Below are 18,242 nucleotides of genomic sequence, written 5' to 3'. Positions count from 1 at the left end.
ACACGCTGTGCGACGCGCGTGTCGGTAGGCCAACATTGTACCATCGAGTACACTCAATAGTTGATTGGTCGGACGTCTCTATCATTTGTTAGAAAAGCGACAAAGAGCCTTTAAGTGCTTTTCCACCGGTGAGGCGATATGAAACGAGACGAGGCGAGGCGAGAATTGAAATCTCGCCGACCTATTTCCACCAAAAGTTGCCATCGCGATCTCGCGCGAGCACGCGCGGTCCCGCTCGAACACTCGCGAGCTCGCTCTTGGGTTATGGATAGTGAATATACAGTGCTGTTCAATTCGTCTAGCGATAAACACGCGGCTAAATTACCATGACCCGTAAATTCTTATTATTAAATATGTTAACGGAAGAAGAATCAGATGAAGTTACTGTAGAAATAGTCATGTTGTAATACAAGCTGTTTGTACATAACCTTCTAAGATAAAATAAATAAATTAAAATAAAAACTTTTTCGTTATTATTTTTTCTTTCTACTTTTTTCATATTACTTTTTCGTTATATAGTTATTTTCGAAAAAGTTATTTTTATTTTGTATAATCTTTTATCCCGAATTTTACGAACTAGCAAAATACACATGAAAAAGTTTACAACTGGCGTTGGTAAGTTTACACTATATTGCAACTACATTGTGTATTATATATTTTTGAAAACGCTGCAATGTTTTAAAAGTGGTTACATAATTATGATAAAATCACAATCCTAATCGTGTACATTTTAATGCAATTATAAATATACAGTGTGTTAGGACACGCACTGTACAAACTTTAAGGGGGTGTTTAGTATTCAATATTATGTGAAAAACACTAACACATGTGGGGTCAAAACTCGACTCCCTAGGAATGGCAGCCATTTTGATTTGTTATACTTAGTTTACTAGACGTTTGTTCTAAAATTATCATATTATGAGAAGTAAAAGCAGTACGAACATAAAAAATATTTTTTCGGAAAGCTAAGATTAGTGGCAATTGAATAAAATATCTGTCATGTACATAAAAAAGTGGAGGATTGCCTAAAAAAAATAATGAATGTAAATTTTTACCAAAAAAACTGCCAAAAAAACTAAGTTTTTGTAATTTAATCCTAAAATAACCAAATTAAGGTACTGTTTTTATGTATGAATTTTAAAATATTTCAGCTGTTCTTAAAAACAAGACCAAAATCATAATCGGTACGTCTACAATTCTAAAAGTTTTTACTACTCGAACTTAGTGTCTTAACAACACAAAAGATCGCTCTCGGTTACAACAATGGCGATGAGTTCAACCATTTATTACCTGGCTCACTCTGCCCAGCTTGCAAGTGTAAAAGGGACAAAAGATAAGCCCCTAAGCACAATCCTGATTGAAAAAAAGTTCTAAGGGTACTTAACGGTTCTTTTCATTCAACAATTAACAGTCAGTTGTTACTCTCTACTCAGACAACACATCTTGACCAAAAGTGCTTTCGGAGTGAAATTTATTGTTGATTCGTCATGAATAATCAGCAGTATTCAAGTGCGCATATTGCAGATATTCATTTCATCTATGGATTTTGCAATGGTAATGCACGGGCAGCAGTTCGTGAATACCGAAGGAGATTCCCAAATCGGCCTACACCTAATCACCAGACATTTCGTGATATTCATAGGCGATTGGCAGAAAATGGTATTCGTCAACCAGTAGGTGAACGTGCACGTGAAATACCAGTTTATGATGAAGAAACCGTTCTTAATATGATCTACAGAGATCCAAGATTAAGCACGAGGCGAATTGCTCTCCGACTTGGTATGTCGCATTAGACAGTGTGGTATTTTGAAAAGTGAAGGCTTATATCCTTACCATTTTCGACGCGTGCAGAATATTAGTGATCCGGACCAGCACGTTCAGTTTTTAGTGCGTGGATTAATCAAAAGGTGCGGCAACAGCCAAACTTTTTAAAGAAGATTTTATGGAGCGACGAAGCTTCGTTTACAAGAGCGGGGATAACCAATTCTCGTAATTTACATATGTGGATTACCGAAAACCCTCATGCAGTGAGACCATCCTCATTCCAGCATGAGTTTTCTGTCAACGTTTGGGTTGGTATTATTAATAACCAATTAGTTGGACCGGTGGAGTTGCCGGAAAGATTAAAAGGCCCAAGATTTTTGGAATTTTTAAGGACAGAGTTTGTGGGACAGCACTTGAATGAAAATTATCCACAGTGGATTGGAAGAGGCGGCACTGTTGCGTGGCCTCCGCGTAGTCCGGATTTAACTCCATTAGATTTTTTTTGGGGTTGGATGAAACAAAAAGTTTATTTTAACCCAGTGAATAGGAGAGAGGAGCTATCGGCGCGCATTCGTGAAGCTGCTGAAGAAATTCGTGCAAATCCCGAAATTTTATATCGGGCCACGCAGCAGGTGGGAATTCGGACAACAGCTTGCCTTCTAAATATGGGACACATTTTAAACGCCTTTTATAATTTATATTTCTTTTTTTTTGTAAAATAAATAATCTAATATTTTTTACTGTTTTTTATTTAAAATTAACTTACTACATCTCAACACAAAACAATTTACTAGAAAGACTGTAAAATTTACTTATTTCGCTCTCGGAGACGTTATGTTGCAGAAGCTGTAACTTTTAGAATTGTGGACATAGGATTATGATTTTTGTCGTGTTATTAAGAACAGCTGAAATATTTTAAAATTCATACATAAAAACAGTACCTTAATTTGGTTATTTTAGGATTAAATTACAAAAACTTAGTTTTTTTTGGCAGTTTTTTTTTGGTAAAAATTTACATTCATTATTTTTATTAGGCAATCCCTCACTTTTTTATGTACATGACAGATATTTTATTCAATTGCCGCTAATGTTAGCTTTCCGAAAAAATATTTTTTATGTTCGTACTGCTTTTACTTCTCATAATATGATAATTTTAGAACAAACGTTTAGCAAACTAAGTATAAAAAATCAAAATGGCTGCCATTCCTAGAGAGTTGAGTTTTGACCCCACATGTATTAGTGTTTTTCACATAATATTGAATACTAAACACCCCCTTAAAGTTTGTACAGTGCGTGCCCTAACACACTGTATAATATGCATTGTATAAATATTTACGAAAATGATATGGATACATGTATGACACCAGTACTATATATTTTTCATTGACTGTAGTTTGTTTATTTTTCTCTGAAATAAAAGTATACCTTTTTCAAAATGGTGTCGTGATTACATATTTTTGAAAACAGCATTACACATTACATACATTAGTACATTTTGTGAAATATCTAATATTTACATAATTTCGAAAATGTGTGAACGTTTCAATGCACTGCGCACTGCGACTGTATCCCACAATCTCGCGCGAGTTCGCACAATATCGTACGAGACGTCATGAATCGTGTTTCCGTTGTAAAGTTAATAAAGAGTGTATGTAGGCAGCAATACGGTTCACTGTTACGTCAACAAATATTTCAAATCTCGTCTCGCCCATCCTCGTCAATACCGACCATTTCCACCGAAGATGCGCTAGGAGAGAAATGATATTTTGCCGTACAAGTTTTAAAAATCGTCTCGCCTCGTCTCGTTTCGTCTCGCCTCGCCGGTGAATATTAGTATTGAAACTTAGTTTCCATAGTCTAAGATTGAAACCCATCCTCTAGAGCAAAGAGGTGACTACGGAAAATCTCAAAAGCAAGGAGTTTCTTTACCTTGGAAAACGTTGTTTTGCGAAATAAATTTTGACATTATATGTATGTACTAGCCCTACATATTCAATAGCAACGACATGTTTATAAAATATGTTGGAATCTAATCTACCTACTCAAGATTTTGGCAGGTACTATTTTTAATGCGATAAGATAATACTGATAACCTGCTTAAGTTCATCGGATAAAAAAAACATTTCCTAAAAGCGCATGGTTACAAACAAACAATGCGGCGGGTTACAAGAAAAATAGTGATTTTTGTATTCGGCATTGCTTTAATTGTGATTTATTGTGAATTCCTGATTTACTATGTGGTAATCGCACAGGTATGTATTACACAGTTGTTTTTATTTAATTATTTCTGTGTCTGCGTATTATTTATCATTATGCATTAAATTTTCGGGTCTAAATCGTATGTATTTGGTTTTTTAAACAATCTAACGTAACGTCATCTTGACTTTACCATCTCAGTCACCCTGTAAACCCGGAAATGTTGATTTGTTTGAAAAACAAGTATAGGTATGTCATTTAGATCCGAAGTTTCAGTTTCATTGTGTAACAACCGCGAAAACCCAAGAACTCGACATATTGTATGTTTTTGTCAAATAGTTTGTTCTACTATACTATTTTATTAAACACATAATACACAAACTATAGATCGTGCATTATTATCCCTCGCTCTTGGCCACTAGTATTAGGAAGAATCAGCGTATGTAAATCGAAATAGGTAGATTAATCCGGATCAATATTATCAGTGCGCTTCCTATCATTTCGTAAATATTTACTAAGGTTTCAAACAACTCGCGTTCATATCGTGCTCATACGGCGATGCATCACAACACCGTTCTCTATTATCATGACGTGTTTTATCATCTTTAATGTCATTAACGTTGACAAGAATAATTGTAAATCCTCCATCTAGGCATCTCGTTCAAAACCATATATACATTATCTTTTGTAGAAATACTTTACAATGTGAGAAGAGATCTTGGAGAATAGTTCTTAGGTTTTCGCGATTGTTACACATAGGAAATGAAACTATTTTTCCGGATTTAAAGCGCGTATATTTGTTTATTCAAACAAACCAACGTTTCGGGCCCTTTACAGGTCCCATGGTCACAGTTGACTGAGGTGTGAAACGTTGGTTTGTTTGAAAAAACAAATATACGCGATTTAAATCCGGAAAAATGGTTTCATTTCCAATATGTAAGGTGCTTTATAGATGCAATAAAAAAATTGTCGCTATTTTTTTTTTAACACGTAGCTTTCTTTCCTTTTCATTACTTATAATGTAATGTTCGTCGCCAATGCTCTCGCCATTTCTGGAACTTCAGAGTTGTATACTTTTTCAACTGAAGTTTTCAATGAATTTACCATTATTTATACTTGGTGATAATGTAGAGATATTCTTATGTTTCCTAATAATCATGATCTCAACTCATACATTAACCTCTAATCGACATTTTTTAGCGAAGTGAGTTAGTTAACATGAGTTAGATCAGCGAAACGGGATCTACAACCCCCTCTAATCGGTTTTTTGCGCCATGTATTGGTGGTCATATATATGACAGACCAATAAGAATATTATTTAGTTTCAGTTTTATTGTTAAGCGAAATCGCGTAATTGACATTTTTACTAGCAAAAGAAAGGTATAAGTGAGCACTTACAGCTTTTTTATAGCTATATTTATATCTCGAAAGATACCGAACCGCAAATGCGTTAGTTATATGACGAGGAGAGCAGTACAGCTATGACAAAATTGTATTATATGCTTAGTAGCGAGTTGACGAAGTCGAATTAATTAATTTACATAATATGCGAGCCTATTCACCGGTTCTTTTATCCTTTCATTTTAGTGCGGCTGGTGGCCATTACCAAATTCAAGCGGACCAGTGTTAAAGGCCCTCTTCTTGTCGGACACCCATTTGCTGGGATCCTATAGAGACTCCTTATTCATTAAAATAAGACGCGAATGGCAAATGTACCGGGCCTTCCATGCTATCATTGATTTACATTATCCAGATGTGGTTTTCGTGTTAGGTGAGTGTTGGGTATTTTGCATAGAATTTGTACAGAACGTCCACATACTTAACGCTAAAATGTATGAGGTTTATATTATTAATCAAAATTATTTAAAGATGGACAACTTTTATGGACTGGCGTATAGCTTACCAACAGGCGCACGACTTATTCGTCCCGTCACTTGATATTATAATAAAAAACTTATGGAATGCGTTTTACTGCATCGCCTACCCATTTGACAGGGTTAGCGCTTAGGGTCTTATGTCTAGGAATTGATCTTTACGTGTCGTTAACGTCGGGGGATGAAGATGATGGTGAATTCCATTAATAGTCTCTACGCTCCGCTTCATAATTTCAGGCGATCTGTTCGACGATTATCAGCAGACCGACGAACAATTTCTCAAAGACGTCCAGCGTTACATGCAGTTGTTCGAATTGCCACAAGATATTAAAATGCACGTCGTCCCTGGCAACCATGATATTGGATTCCATCCCAAGTAAGTAGACTAAGTAATTATTTAGTGCATAGGTGTCCAAACTTTTTGACTCACTTGGTGGTGAGGCAAGATAAAATAAATTCTACGCGCACGACCACAAAAAATATATTTAAAACACGCACACAAGCTAAAGCTTAACACAAAAAATTACAAGGAAAAAATCTATTTGTAGTGTACTTTATACAGATAATTCAGGTTTTTTTTTTCAAATTAAACATTAAGAAAAAAGCATCCCCTGGACAGTATCAACGCCCAATTGATTCCGAGGCCCCTACCTAGGAGTCTTCAGCGATCGCTGGGGGCGTTAGCGACCACTTTGGGAACCTATGGATACTAGGTTTATCTAAATTTCTTAGACTTTAATTAAGTTCAATCAAGATGTTTTACTCAAATTGTCTGAATGAAGCGAATGAGGCATCCTAAGCTAGGTTTATTTAAGCTATGCCAAATTTTCGACTAGTTATTTCGATTGTGGCGTATACAATTGTTTTTTTTGTTAAAGAATGGGATACGAAAATGGACCACAAAGATTTAGGAAAATGTTTAACGTTTCAACAGTGCAGTTTCTCACAATAAAAGATAGTCATTTCGTTCTTTTGAACTCGATGGCTATGGAAGGCGATAATTGTTCCCTGTGCCTTGAAGCCAGAATCGAAATAGATAAAATTTCAGGTATGATACTCGGATTACTTTTCATTGCATTCATTGTTTATGTTTTTTTTTTACTAAATAAATAATTGCGGCCTAACGTAATGTTTTAGACATGTTAAAATGTTCAGAAAATCAAGACCAGTGCCAGACCCAAGACCAGACACCGAAACTGAAATATAGTAGACCAATACTTTTGCAGGTAATTTTCAAGATAAAATGTTTAGTTTTATTAAATAAAAGTCTTAATAGCTTTTTTCACACACGTTTATTTATTGCAGCACTTCCCTCTATACCGATTATCTGATGAACCGTGTACGGAGCCAGATTCTGCACCGTCATGGGAGAAGAAAATTAAATTCAAATTGAAAAAAGATGTATTATCTAAAGAAGCGACGGACTATCTCGTTTCTAAATTGAAACCCAGAGCCGCAATTGGAGGTCACACACATCACGGATGCAGACTCCATCACAAATATAGTGATGCAGACTTTTGGGAGATCTCCGTACCGTCTTTTTCGTGGACAAACAGGCCTGATCCCAAGTACATGCTGGTAAGCCTCACGTGACTTCTTTGTTTAGTAATTATATACCATTATTATCATCCACGCTACTATGAAATCGATAGGATATAATACCGTGCCTTTAAGCATTTTAGTTTTCCGTAGAGTTAGCTTGTTTCTTTTTGGTTGGGCATTAACATTTAGTCATATAGAAATGGTTTAACGGAAGGGGTGTATCAATTTTAAGTAGCAGTAGAGCTATTTGTGAGAGAGTTCGTCCAGGGAAGTACCTTTCCTATTTCTGCCGCCAAGAGTAATGTGAGCATTACTGTGTTTCGGTTTGGAAGGGTAAGGGTTGGGACTTGTTAACTTATGTCTCTGGGTGGCGGGCGCAGTGGCAGTAGGTACTCATATGATCTTTGTAATTTAAAGCTCTGAATGGCACTGCAACTGTTATAGATAGCCGTGTCGCTTACCGCAGGCGTACGACTTGTTCGTCCCGTCACTATATAGCTATATCAAGTGCACCAACTCTGTTAAATGCTCACGTTATTAGTAATATCTACCACTACAATAAAGTAGGTTCTGATCCGTCAGTAGCTCATTGAAGGCATATGTGCCTCGGCAAAGCTCCTCAACTATGATGAAATTACAGGCCCGTGGGACTTGTCAACTTATGTCTCAGGATATCGGGCGCAGTGGTGGTGCCCCTCTGATGTTTGTGAGGTACTCCAGCTGTTATGGATCAGGCGCACGACTTGTTTGTCCCGTTTCTTAGCTGCTTTTGCTGGCGTGTTTCAGGCGGACGGTACACCGCTTGTACCACACTGGTTCTTTCCATGCACCATCTGAATTTTAGGAAACAGTTCGGATTAGCAGAACATCGCGCTGAGTTGACGACCAGCATCAATATCACTTTGGCCGTGCTTAAGTTCTTAAAGCACAATGGCTGTTGATATTAAGGTGTAAAGCTTTCAATGCCCTACGTTTCATTAAACACTCGCCGTTGTCTGCTGTAGCTGCAGCACGTATGTGCTATTTAGGTTGTAGGCGCACTGGAACGCGGAAAAGAATAAAGTTTAATGACTTCCAGTGCAAGGACACATTTGTTTCGAATTGAAATTAATAAATTCTTCCAACGAACATTTTTCTGACAGTGCTTCTTTTAGTCGTATTTTTAAATATTTCTGGCAGATGATCAGCATTGGGTAAAATATATAAACACTTTTTTATTTACATTTATATGCCCTTTCCGTAATAACCTGTGTATCCAATTTAAACCATTTCCCTAGTTTAAAATGTGTACACATAAGCAATTTTATTTCTAGCTGTCTATATCACCGGATGCATATACCATACACAAATGCGGCCTACCTTCAGAAATCACCATCGCAATAACAGCCGCAACATTTCTATTTCTTCTTATATACTACATTAACCGGAGAACCATAAGAATGATCTCTTAGTTATCGTTAGTGGATTAAATCAAATACGATGTTAATGCCGATGATTATATTTGACAATAAATATTTTTGACAAGATCGAGCACTTTGTACACTGTACACCTAATGAACAAATATCTTTGAGTGAAATAATTACACACTTCATTACCAAATTATCACAAAAGAAGTATTACATTACTTTAGGATTCAGCTGATAATAAATAATAACACTAAGAAAGTAAATTAAGAGGTAGATAATAATATCGAGAGATTCATGTCAATTAATTTTCTAAGAATAATGAATACTGATACTGGTAATGCGTTGACAGTAAATGTTCCAATAAAAAGAGCTAATCCAAAAGTTGCCTACGATATTCCAATACTAAGTTATTATAGACAGGCTAGAAAATCAGTGTTCTTAATTAAGTACTGACAGTCGTTTCATACATCAAGTGTCACATAACAATGTATATAAACTTTCTTCTGAGCACCTAACACTTACATCTAGAATCAGTCTAAACTCAACAATGAGTTTTACAATATTGTAAAGGTACATAAACTACTGAGCATTGAGAACTAGCCGTATACATGAAGTACACATTGGCGAACATCCTTAGCGTACTAGAGAAACCCAGACGCAAAAGGTTGCGGCTAGTTAACTAAGGCACTTTTTACAAGAAACATGGTCAAATACATAAAACAACACCCAAATTACAGTCAGTTACGAAAACACGCTTCTTAATTTTATAAACATTCATTTTTCCAAGCTCTGCATTTACAAATACAGTTTTATTTTAATATAGGTATGTAAATAAGAGTTTACATGAGATTTTTGTGCCGTAAATTCATTTCCAGATCCAGAGTAATTACATAATTATACTGTCTTCAATAAATACTGATTAATGACTAAAGTATTATTACTAAGGTAAATCTTATACACTCATTTGTTGACAATTTTTTCTTACTACATTACATGCCAATCGATTTTACAGCGCTTGGTAACTAACAATTCATTACACTTTGAATTTGTAACTCGCACACACTTAAGCAGTCAGCAAGTGAAGAGGACAATGCCGTCGCCGACAATGCCCTTTCTTAAATTCTATAAGAATATGATTTGTAGGATTTTGGGTTGTTGGTGTGGCTGGGCAGGTAGGTCGTGCGACCTGGAGCGCACGTGTTGTGCGTGGTGAGCTCGCGCCGGCCGTGGTGTCTGCGCTTGTTTCTGATGAAATCCTGTGTGCGCATGCCGCGCCGACGAGCATATCACGGCGTGTAAGTATCTATCGTACCTACATAGATTTGAATCACCACCGCTGGCCAAGTCCAGATAACCGTTCCCGGTGTTCTCGGCCTTCAACTTTTGGAATGCATTCAAAGGTTTCTCACTGACCGTGTACGATCTGTTTCGAAGCTTCTGGTATTTACTTGTGATTTCTTCTTCGTTGGCAATAGGTTCACTGGGCTTTCTGCAATTAAAAATTAACGTTACTGAAATACGAAGCGCAGCGTACTCATACTAACCAAAGATGAGTCAACAAATTGAGATCAAGAATCATGTTCGTAACAACAAACAACCATACATACCTCGATGCTTGAAAACTCAGGTGATTTTTTTCCATGTTGGCCTGAATGATTTCGAGTAGTTCACGTCGTTGTAAGCTTCCAGATCGTTTTTTCATGTGTCTACGCTCGCGGTGCTCCCGGCGAGGGTGTCGGTGAGGGCGATGATTGGTGGGTTGGGGGCGTTGCGGCTGTCTACGATCGCCGGAGCATGAAGACTTTGAAGACACGTCTTCATCAGGTGAAAGCCGCTCTCTTTGCTCGTCGTCGGTTTGCTCTACGCTTTCGTGCGTGGCTGTGACGACACTAGGTTGCTCTTTTCTCCGCCGTCGCCTCCCCTCGCGCCTCTCCCGTTGGCTCCGTGCGGTCCCGTCATCCGGCACTACCGTTAACCGCACTTGTATTGTTTTGGAGCCGTAATGTGGTACTGTGACCGACTTGCCAATCGACTCGTATATTGTCGATACTATACCCGCTATATCCTGTAAAGAAATAAGAAACAAATGAAAATAAGAAAAATCATCAGAAAGCTGAAATAACAATTTTAAAACGAAGAGATACATTGTTTTGACGAAAATAAGACTTACGTCTTTAGTCATACGTCCATGGCCATCGAGGTCGTAGAGTGTAAATGAGAATTGTAGAGGTTGTTGTTTCGATGGCTCTGGGTGCTGCAGCTCTACGTCACATGTCAGCTCCTAAAAAGGTAAATAACACTGAATATATTAATACAACAGTTAAAGGTTCGCGAGATGCCCGGTGAGATCATGCGGGTCATGCTATCAACTATTTATGAATGAATATGAGATAATGCGGCGATCTCTGTTTATAGAATTGACCTCGATTATTTATCGTTTATAAAATAAGTCGGTCAGTGGCCATAAGACGGTTAACGGGTTCTATATGTTTAGGGTGTGGGTAAGTACAAATGTTTGTGATGATACGTTTGTGTACGTGACCACGCATCTGTAAAACTACTTAACATGGCATTAGGATCTAAGCTCCAGTTCGTTTCGGATTATAGCGCTGTGGCGGTAATTGTAAGTATTTATGTGTATAAGCGTAGGTATAGCAGATAACCCGGCGGGTGTGCGCCGCCGCCGCCGTCGGCAGACGGACGCGGCGGCGGCAGCCGGCCTTATCTCGCACTTTAAAAGGAAACTAGCCGCGCATTTACGACCCGTGAGTTAGGTATGATACACCAAAGGCGAGCCGCTATGCGGCTCGTACGTAATACATAATTAAATTGCCAAACAGACAGCGATTTATCAAACTTACGCCGAGCCCACTCAAATGACTAAAGATTCGAAGTAAGTCTTTATAATCAATTATTTAGCTAATATCAACCCACTCGTTGCTTTAGCAACTACCGATGCCGTGCCTCTAAGATAGTTAAGTTGATGAAAATAAAGATTAAAACCTCGAGTCACGGTTTAAAATAGGTGCAGAGGTGGATGCTGGTTATCTACACTGTAATCATACTTTCTATCTCCTCATTCACAACTGGTTCCAGCGTCATGGCAGCCTTACACAATTTGTGATGGTGCAAATTTATCAGTAATTTTGGATATTCTGAGAAAGTTGAATGCAGTCAAACTTGACACTTTTCGACTTTGGACCTTTCTTATCGTAACGGGCGCATAGAGTTGAATTTAAGTCTTAAGAGCCAAGCTTCCGTGCTCTTGACCCTGTACATAAATAAATAAATGTTTCAATAAAGTAGTAAGTAGTCCAGAAGTTGTATGTTTAGTTCTAACATTGTTACAGCGTACTTAAAGACATTCCACATAACAATGTTACTAGCACTTACCGAATGGCTTTCATGTTTTTATCGAAGAACTGTTTTATCTGTATCTAGGGTTTTTTTATTTTATATCTGCTGTATCTTCTATTGATTATGTATAATCTTGTCCAGTATTTTTGTCAACACGAGAAACAGTAACAGCTAGCTACTAAGGAATTCAGATCTTCATGTCAAGTGTTTTTTCTTACCTCAAACCGTAGTTTAGGTTTGTCATCGTGCTGATTTTGCAACTGCACCGGTGAAGGAGGCCTCTTGTATATTGGCTCGTGAGAAGGCCGAGAGACTCGCGGCGAGGACGCGGTTGGCTGCAGCAGTGCTCGCGCTTCGCTGGGCAGCAGATCTGGTGGTGCGGAGCACTGTGACGCTGCACGACCAACCAGTTCTTCGGTGTCTGTGCGTTCACTTTCCGTGCCGACTGAAAAGAAAAACTTCTAGTAAGTATATACATTTATTGTGTTGTGACGTCATGTCGATCACAGTCGAATTTAACGTGATACTTTGTGAAGCGAGAAAATATCACACACAACGAACGCCTGTGTGTTATGTTGTCTCGCTTTGATTTGTCCGTAACCTACATACATTAGTCTTTTTTACATTGCCGCCAACCTTATTTTCAATTGCAGGATTTCCATTTAATGTGTAAATATGCCGCCTGCGGTATATAAATGAAAAGCGGCATGTAAGAGATAACCCTGTCGCATTAAAATGTTTCAAGTTTTGTAATCTGTGCTCCAAATTTGTAATCTATATGCCAAAGCCCGTCTAGATAATGAATTGTTCTATTTATTTTTTTTCGTTAATTTGATGCCGACTGATTCAGCGATTTGTCGATGTTTTAGAATTAGCCGCGTTGACAATTTTATCCTACGTCCCTATTTATGTACCTATCTACCGCTTATAAGTATAAATACAGTAAGTAGAACAGTTTAGTCGTTTTGTCCATTGTGATTTGCTCGACTTGCAATAATTATTATCTATCGATTATCCTATTTACAACAGGTAGGTTCTGACAACTTGAACGTAAGTAATTAAAATTTTTGCGTGTTTTATTTGTAACAATTACCACATCAAACCGTACATACTCCGTACGTTGTTATTGAAATAAAGGTAAAAAAAGTACAATGCACAAATAACAAGAAAAATACAACGAAATACCCTAACAAGTCGTCGGCGAAGCTCAAAAAGAACAGCGGGGCCGGTGTTACCGGCACAGTGAGTTAGTTTCCTGGAAGGCCCGCCCGCCGATAGGCTCAAATACTTTGGGATCCACATCTGTCGCTAATGTTATTTTTCTCAAAAGAACCATCCATTCCTGATCATTTCTAGTGTAAAGCGGGATGGTATTGGGCATTAGGAATGCTCGAGAATATTTAGGTAAAATCAATGCGTTTAAAAAATAAAACAAACGATTTACTACAGAATCTTCGTTCACAATCGATTTAGCAGTTTATTTTATTAAAAGCTAAAATTTACGAAGAATTTAAAACACGTTTTATAGTTAAAAACGATGGTTAAAGAAATGTGACCAAAAACAAGGGATCAAATCTACTAATATATGAAAGCCGTACAAACGAGTCAGGGTGACGCGAGTCAGGCTTGACCACGTGGTAGATTTATCAAGAGTTTATCGTAATCCATCCATTTGTAAACTCTGCAGTAAATCCCTAGTAGCATGTTAAATGGATTACCGCTTCTGAGCACTAGTGCGTCGAGGAGAGTACAGCGTGAGATTTTTCTTTACTGAGTTGCCAAGTTCACTTATGTCGAGTCTATTAAGCGTAGGAGCAATACCAATACGAACTAAATACCAATTAGGGTCAACCATTAAGGGCAGATTGTCATTTGTTAAGACTAGATAGATACATCTTTAAATATTCTACAAAAGGAGCTTGATTTTTTTAAAATTTACTTCGCTTGAAAGGAGACAATTCTTCGTACTCTGCAACAATGACGGTTGCACGGAGGATCTTAAATTATGCAACAAAGGCCCAGCATCTCCGAAAAGGTTCTTTGTGTCTGCTAGGTTACTATAAATTGTTGGGTGCTATATGTAAGTATTATAGCGTTTAGTACGAGATACGTCAAAACTGAGCTTAAAGCCAGGGGCGGGGATTTCTTTGATGTTAAATAAAAGGTATCATTGTCTCCGCTTCGGCGACGAGCTTTCAACTTTTCTCTTTGAAGTTAATCAAATGAGCGGCGCGCGCGACTCGGTTTGCATCTAAAACTGTATTAACAAACTCAAGCATCACGAGTTTGATGTGCGCTTCTCGCACATTTTTAAAATGAAAGATGTAGCTGTAGTATTCTAATTGAAGTGTTCAGCTTTACGTATATTTCGTAACTAAATAGAACGAGATCAAAGCGTCGCTGTCCACTTTGAAGTATGATTAGGTGGGCAGTCTCGTTTCGAGAGAGCGGAAGTTTCAAATTTTATGAAGGTTAAGCGATTGTTTCGAAATCGACTTTGTGCCACTACGCCGTGTAATTTGTAAGCGACTATTTTGGTTTTAAGCGCGCACATTTGTAGACGTTCCTAACGTGTGAATGGTACGAAAACAACGACCGACGACGACGCCACAAATGCGCTACCCACTTACGTGAATTAACATAATCGAGGCTATGTTATACCTATTCTGGCGTCGGCATTTTATTAAAAGAAACGTGAGTAATTCTGACAGGTTCTTAAGGTCTGGCTACATGGTCAAGTAAATTTGCTAAGACGAAGTAGTGATCACATGTGTCAAGCAAGATTGGGCAAGTGATTTCGATTCAAGTGTTTTGATTATCGGATAATCGATTATGCCGGTTAATAACCTATTATTAAGCGCCCGCTATTTGAATTTTAAAGCGATTTCCTTTGATGTTAGGTATATCTCACGGTAGTACATAACGTTTTTCATTTTGTTTGACAGTGCGGTGTTTTACCTTTCTTTTCCTTTCAAGAAGTTAAATCTAATATTTAATGAATAATTGGACTAAGGTAAAAAATGTTTTTTTTTTAAAGAGGAACGCATAAACAAATATTTTTTTAACAATTTCATAACAATCTATTCGGATTTCGACTAAAATGATTAGTCTATTATCAGAGTAATTTAATAGCCACAACAAGTACCTACTGACAACGCGTCTTGAACACTGTCCAACGCGCTCTCCAATTAAAACTGCACGCACCGAGTTTGCGCAAGTAAAATTGTCGGCATTGCATCGATTCATCAAGTTGTATGGTCGGCTTGCATGAGGTACAGTTTTCCCGTCCACACGTTCCAATAAACTGCGCAAGTTTACTCGCGATGAAGTTCGAGCATGGAGACAGGCCTTTAGCTGTGTCTCACATTAACCTCCCGCTGTGATTTTTTGTTTTCTTTTTTCTTGTTGCTGCGGATGGCGGCGGCGCGTTTGATCTCGCAACGAATATTTTGATAACGGACAACTAAGAGATAAAATTTAGTTGTGGAACGAACCACGTACGCAGTTGTGTACACGGATAGGTAATTGGGTTGTAGAGTGTAGACGTAGGCCGTGGAGTTGACGGTTGGCAGTTAGTTAATATTTCCATAACTATTAGCAAGCTTTCGAAGTTAATTACAGAAATAAAGTTAATACTGTAAAGAATAACCAATATGTATCTGCAGAAGTAAAACTGAGTCAACTAAGCCATTGTTTACAAAAACAGATTCTCTTATATACTTTAACAATGTGCATATAAACATATAAACAAGGCAAATCGACATAGGATTAAAACTACACAGTAAAATATGATTTAAAAAAATACAAGACGATAAAGGTCAAACTCTTAATTTACCAAGCGCATTTTTTTGCTAGTCATAATACAATAATGCAGACTTATAAACCATAAGATTTTAAAGGAAAATAAAAACAAAATGCACCACAAAAACTAATTCATTCATCGATTTTAAGGTCGTGTCGTCACCACAAGTCACTCCATTAGTTATAAATTGGGGAATTTGGCCAAACACTGGCGCTAGATATTATATAGATATTATAGTATAGGCTGGCACATACTATGACTTGTGTATTGTTATCTGCCAGTGAAATTATTCTTATTGGTTACTGACTAGCGCAAGACCATTTGTGTTTTGGTTGTTTCAGTTTGAATTCTTTTCAGTTTGAATTCTTGTTTACTGCCTAGTTTTAGCATAAGGAATACCTTCGTTTTGGTTGTACGTATTTGAAGTTAATTTACCAGTGTTGTGTGGGTAGTGGCCTTCAGCAATAGAGTTGTTTACTGACAGTAAATATGCAGAAGAGGTAAGTTTACTTACTGCTGAACTTTTTGTATCCATTTCTAAACTTGTTGCGCCACCACTTGACGAAGTGGTGCGCCATGGGGGCGTCTGCGGCGGGTGCCGGAGCTCTCAGCGTTTCGTAGCACGTCATGCGCTGCGCTCACGCAAGCATCCCGCACACTTCAAAAGGGCCGCTGGTTTGTTATTTCACTGCGAATAATCTCAATTCGCTGTCACTTGAACCATTCACAACACTAGATGTGTAAGTTTCTTCGTAAGTGGCACCACGAAAACAGTGACCTAGTTGTCCGCGTGAACTTGTAGTGCGGAGACGAAGCGAGCGACTATCCCACGTGCGTGTCGCCGAGTGACTGACTGATGGATGGAGAGGAGAAGGGAAGGAAAGGAGGAGGGTGCGGTGTGGCGGGGAGGGCCGAGCCGCGGGAACACTGCCGGCACAGCCGCGCGGCACTGTGGCGTCGAACGAGCACGCGCCGCGCCAGGCGGCAGGCGAGACGGTTACCCGGCCACGATCGACAACGGCGCACGGTTTTGTGATTCTCTCTGAGATCAACCATTATGCTTCTTGCTAGTTTTGACATATGATGAACCATAGTCACAGAAAGATACACTTGGCAGCAAAAATACCGAGCCTCAACCGTTGGCTTGCACCTTTGATCTTAATTACTTCTGGTGTTAGATACGGTTTATACTAAGTCCGCAACAAATATCAATGTTTAGGTCATTAAAATACCTTAAAATTAGGGTTCTTATCATTAAGTAGTTTTAAAGAGGTAGGTACGACATAATTATTTTCGTTGCGCCTATTAAAAAAAAATATGCAAGGATAATGTTAATTATTTACAATGATTATATTAATAGATTATTTGTGACTATAAATGACTTCATCAGAGTGTGATAGGTTATTGTTAGTGATAAAACTGATACACCCGGTGGAAGTTGCCCAGATGGTTGCTTTAGACAGTTTATAAACCCTTACTGTAAGTAATTAATGACATATGGTTTCGGAATAAACTTACGCTCATTTGAAATGTCAATATATGACCAATTATATTTGTTACGACTTTATATGAAACAATACCAGCAATAACATGAAATGTAGAAAATGTACATATATTGGCTTTGGAAAATGTGACCCGGTCCAGCACTAAGGTCGTTTGACATTTCCAAATATCCTAAGAACTTAGATAGCTGTTTACCTGTAGTAAATAAGAGATGGCAGTTGTCAAATGTTCAAACAATATATAATCATCGATCAGTCTAGCCTACTACATCGGTACGCTGTCGATCGCCTTGATGTCTTTTCTAAGGACAAAAAAGTTACATAACTAGAGACGTTGTCATTCACGTCTTTTGTGGAAACTCTTAAAAAATGTTTTTTTTCTGTATCCACCGTATCACATAATATATACTCCATATCAATCAATTTTCGTATTAGTAATTAATGTGACATGTTATAAAATTGTCTGTCCCTTCCAACCTTTTTCATTACAGTTATGTAACGATTACCATGTCGGTAGTTATGTGCGAAGAAAGTGCTCAGTACTAAGCACCAAGAGAGCCATAATGGAAGCGCACGCGCATAGGTCCGCTAGTTGCTACAGCCTCCGGTCGACGACCCGTGCTGGCGATTACAAAAAAGATTATGAAAGTAGATACCTAGTTACTGAGCTCTCCCGGTATGTTGTTCCATTGGGAAACTTTACGAAATCTCTGGAAACAAGGGAGGTTCATTTTGTTTGATACCTTTTGCGACTATCAGAGCATTTTGGGAAGCACGTGATATAACTTTAGATTAAAT

The 18,242-nt window shown here is 38.0% G+C and overlaps 2 protein-coding genes across 3 annotated transcripts; one reads left to right on the top strand and one right to left on the bottom strand.

Moving 5' to 3' along the window:
• The first annotated feature begins 3,724 nt into the window (after nt 1–3,724).
• On the top strand, nt 3,725–8,899 carry LOC113230404 (metallophosphoesterase 1-like). 2 transcript variants are annotated; one of them, XM_026464315.1, is made up of 7 exons: nt 3,725–4,016; nt 5,548–5,731; nt 6,072–6,210; nt 6,713–6,882; nt 6,990–7,060; nt 7,140–7,412; nt 8,690–8,899. In XM_026464315.1, exons 1-7 carry the CDS (start codon nt 3,918–3,920, stop codon nt 8,825–8,827), a joined length of 1,074 nt encoding a protein of 357 aa, XP_026320100.1. In that variant the 5' UTR covers nt 3,725–3,917; the 3' UTR covers nt 8,828–8,899. The 2 variants fall into 2 exon arrangements, with proteins under 2 accessions (XP_026320100.1, XP_026320098.1); XM_026464313.1 differs by having other exon boundaries at nt 6,972–7,060.
• Nucleotides 8,900–8,988: 89 nt separating this feature from the next.
• Nucleotides 8,989–16,785, bottom strand: LOC113230403 (protein naked cuticle homolog). Its single transcript, XM_026464312.1, has 5 exons — nt 16,457–16,785; nt 12,359–12,585; nt 10,954–11,064; nt 10,391–10,848; nt 8,989–10,272 (listed from the first exon to the last, which is right to left on the bottom strand). The coding sequence occupies exons 1-5, from the start codon at nt 16,569–16,571 to the stop codon at nt 9,906–9,908; spliced, it is 1,278 nt and encodes a 425-aa protein (XP_026320097.1). The 5' UTR covers nt 16,572–16,785; the 3' UTR covers nt 8,989–9,905.
• Nucleotides 16,786–18,242: the final 1,457 nt, after the last annotated feature.

This window comes from Hyposmocoma kahamanoa, unplaced genomic scaffold (assembly GCF_003589595.1).
Source record: "Hyposmocoma kahamanoa isolate Upper Pololo Valley unplaced genomic scaffold, ASM358959v1 63, whole genome shotgun sequence".
In the NCBI taxonomy this organism is placed as follows: domain Eukaryota; kingdom Metazoa; phylum Arthropoda; class Insecta; order Lepidoptera; family Cosmopterigidae; genus Hyposmocoma; species Hyposmocoma kahamanoa.
Note: the sequence above shows the minus strand (reverse complement) of the source record. Positions and strands in the feature narration are given on the sequence as shown.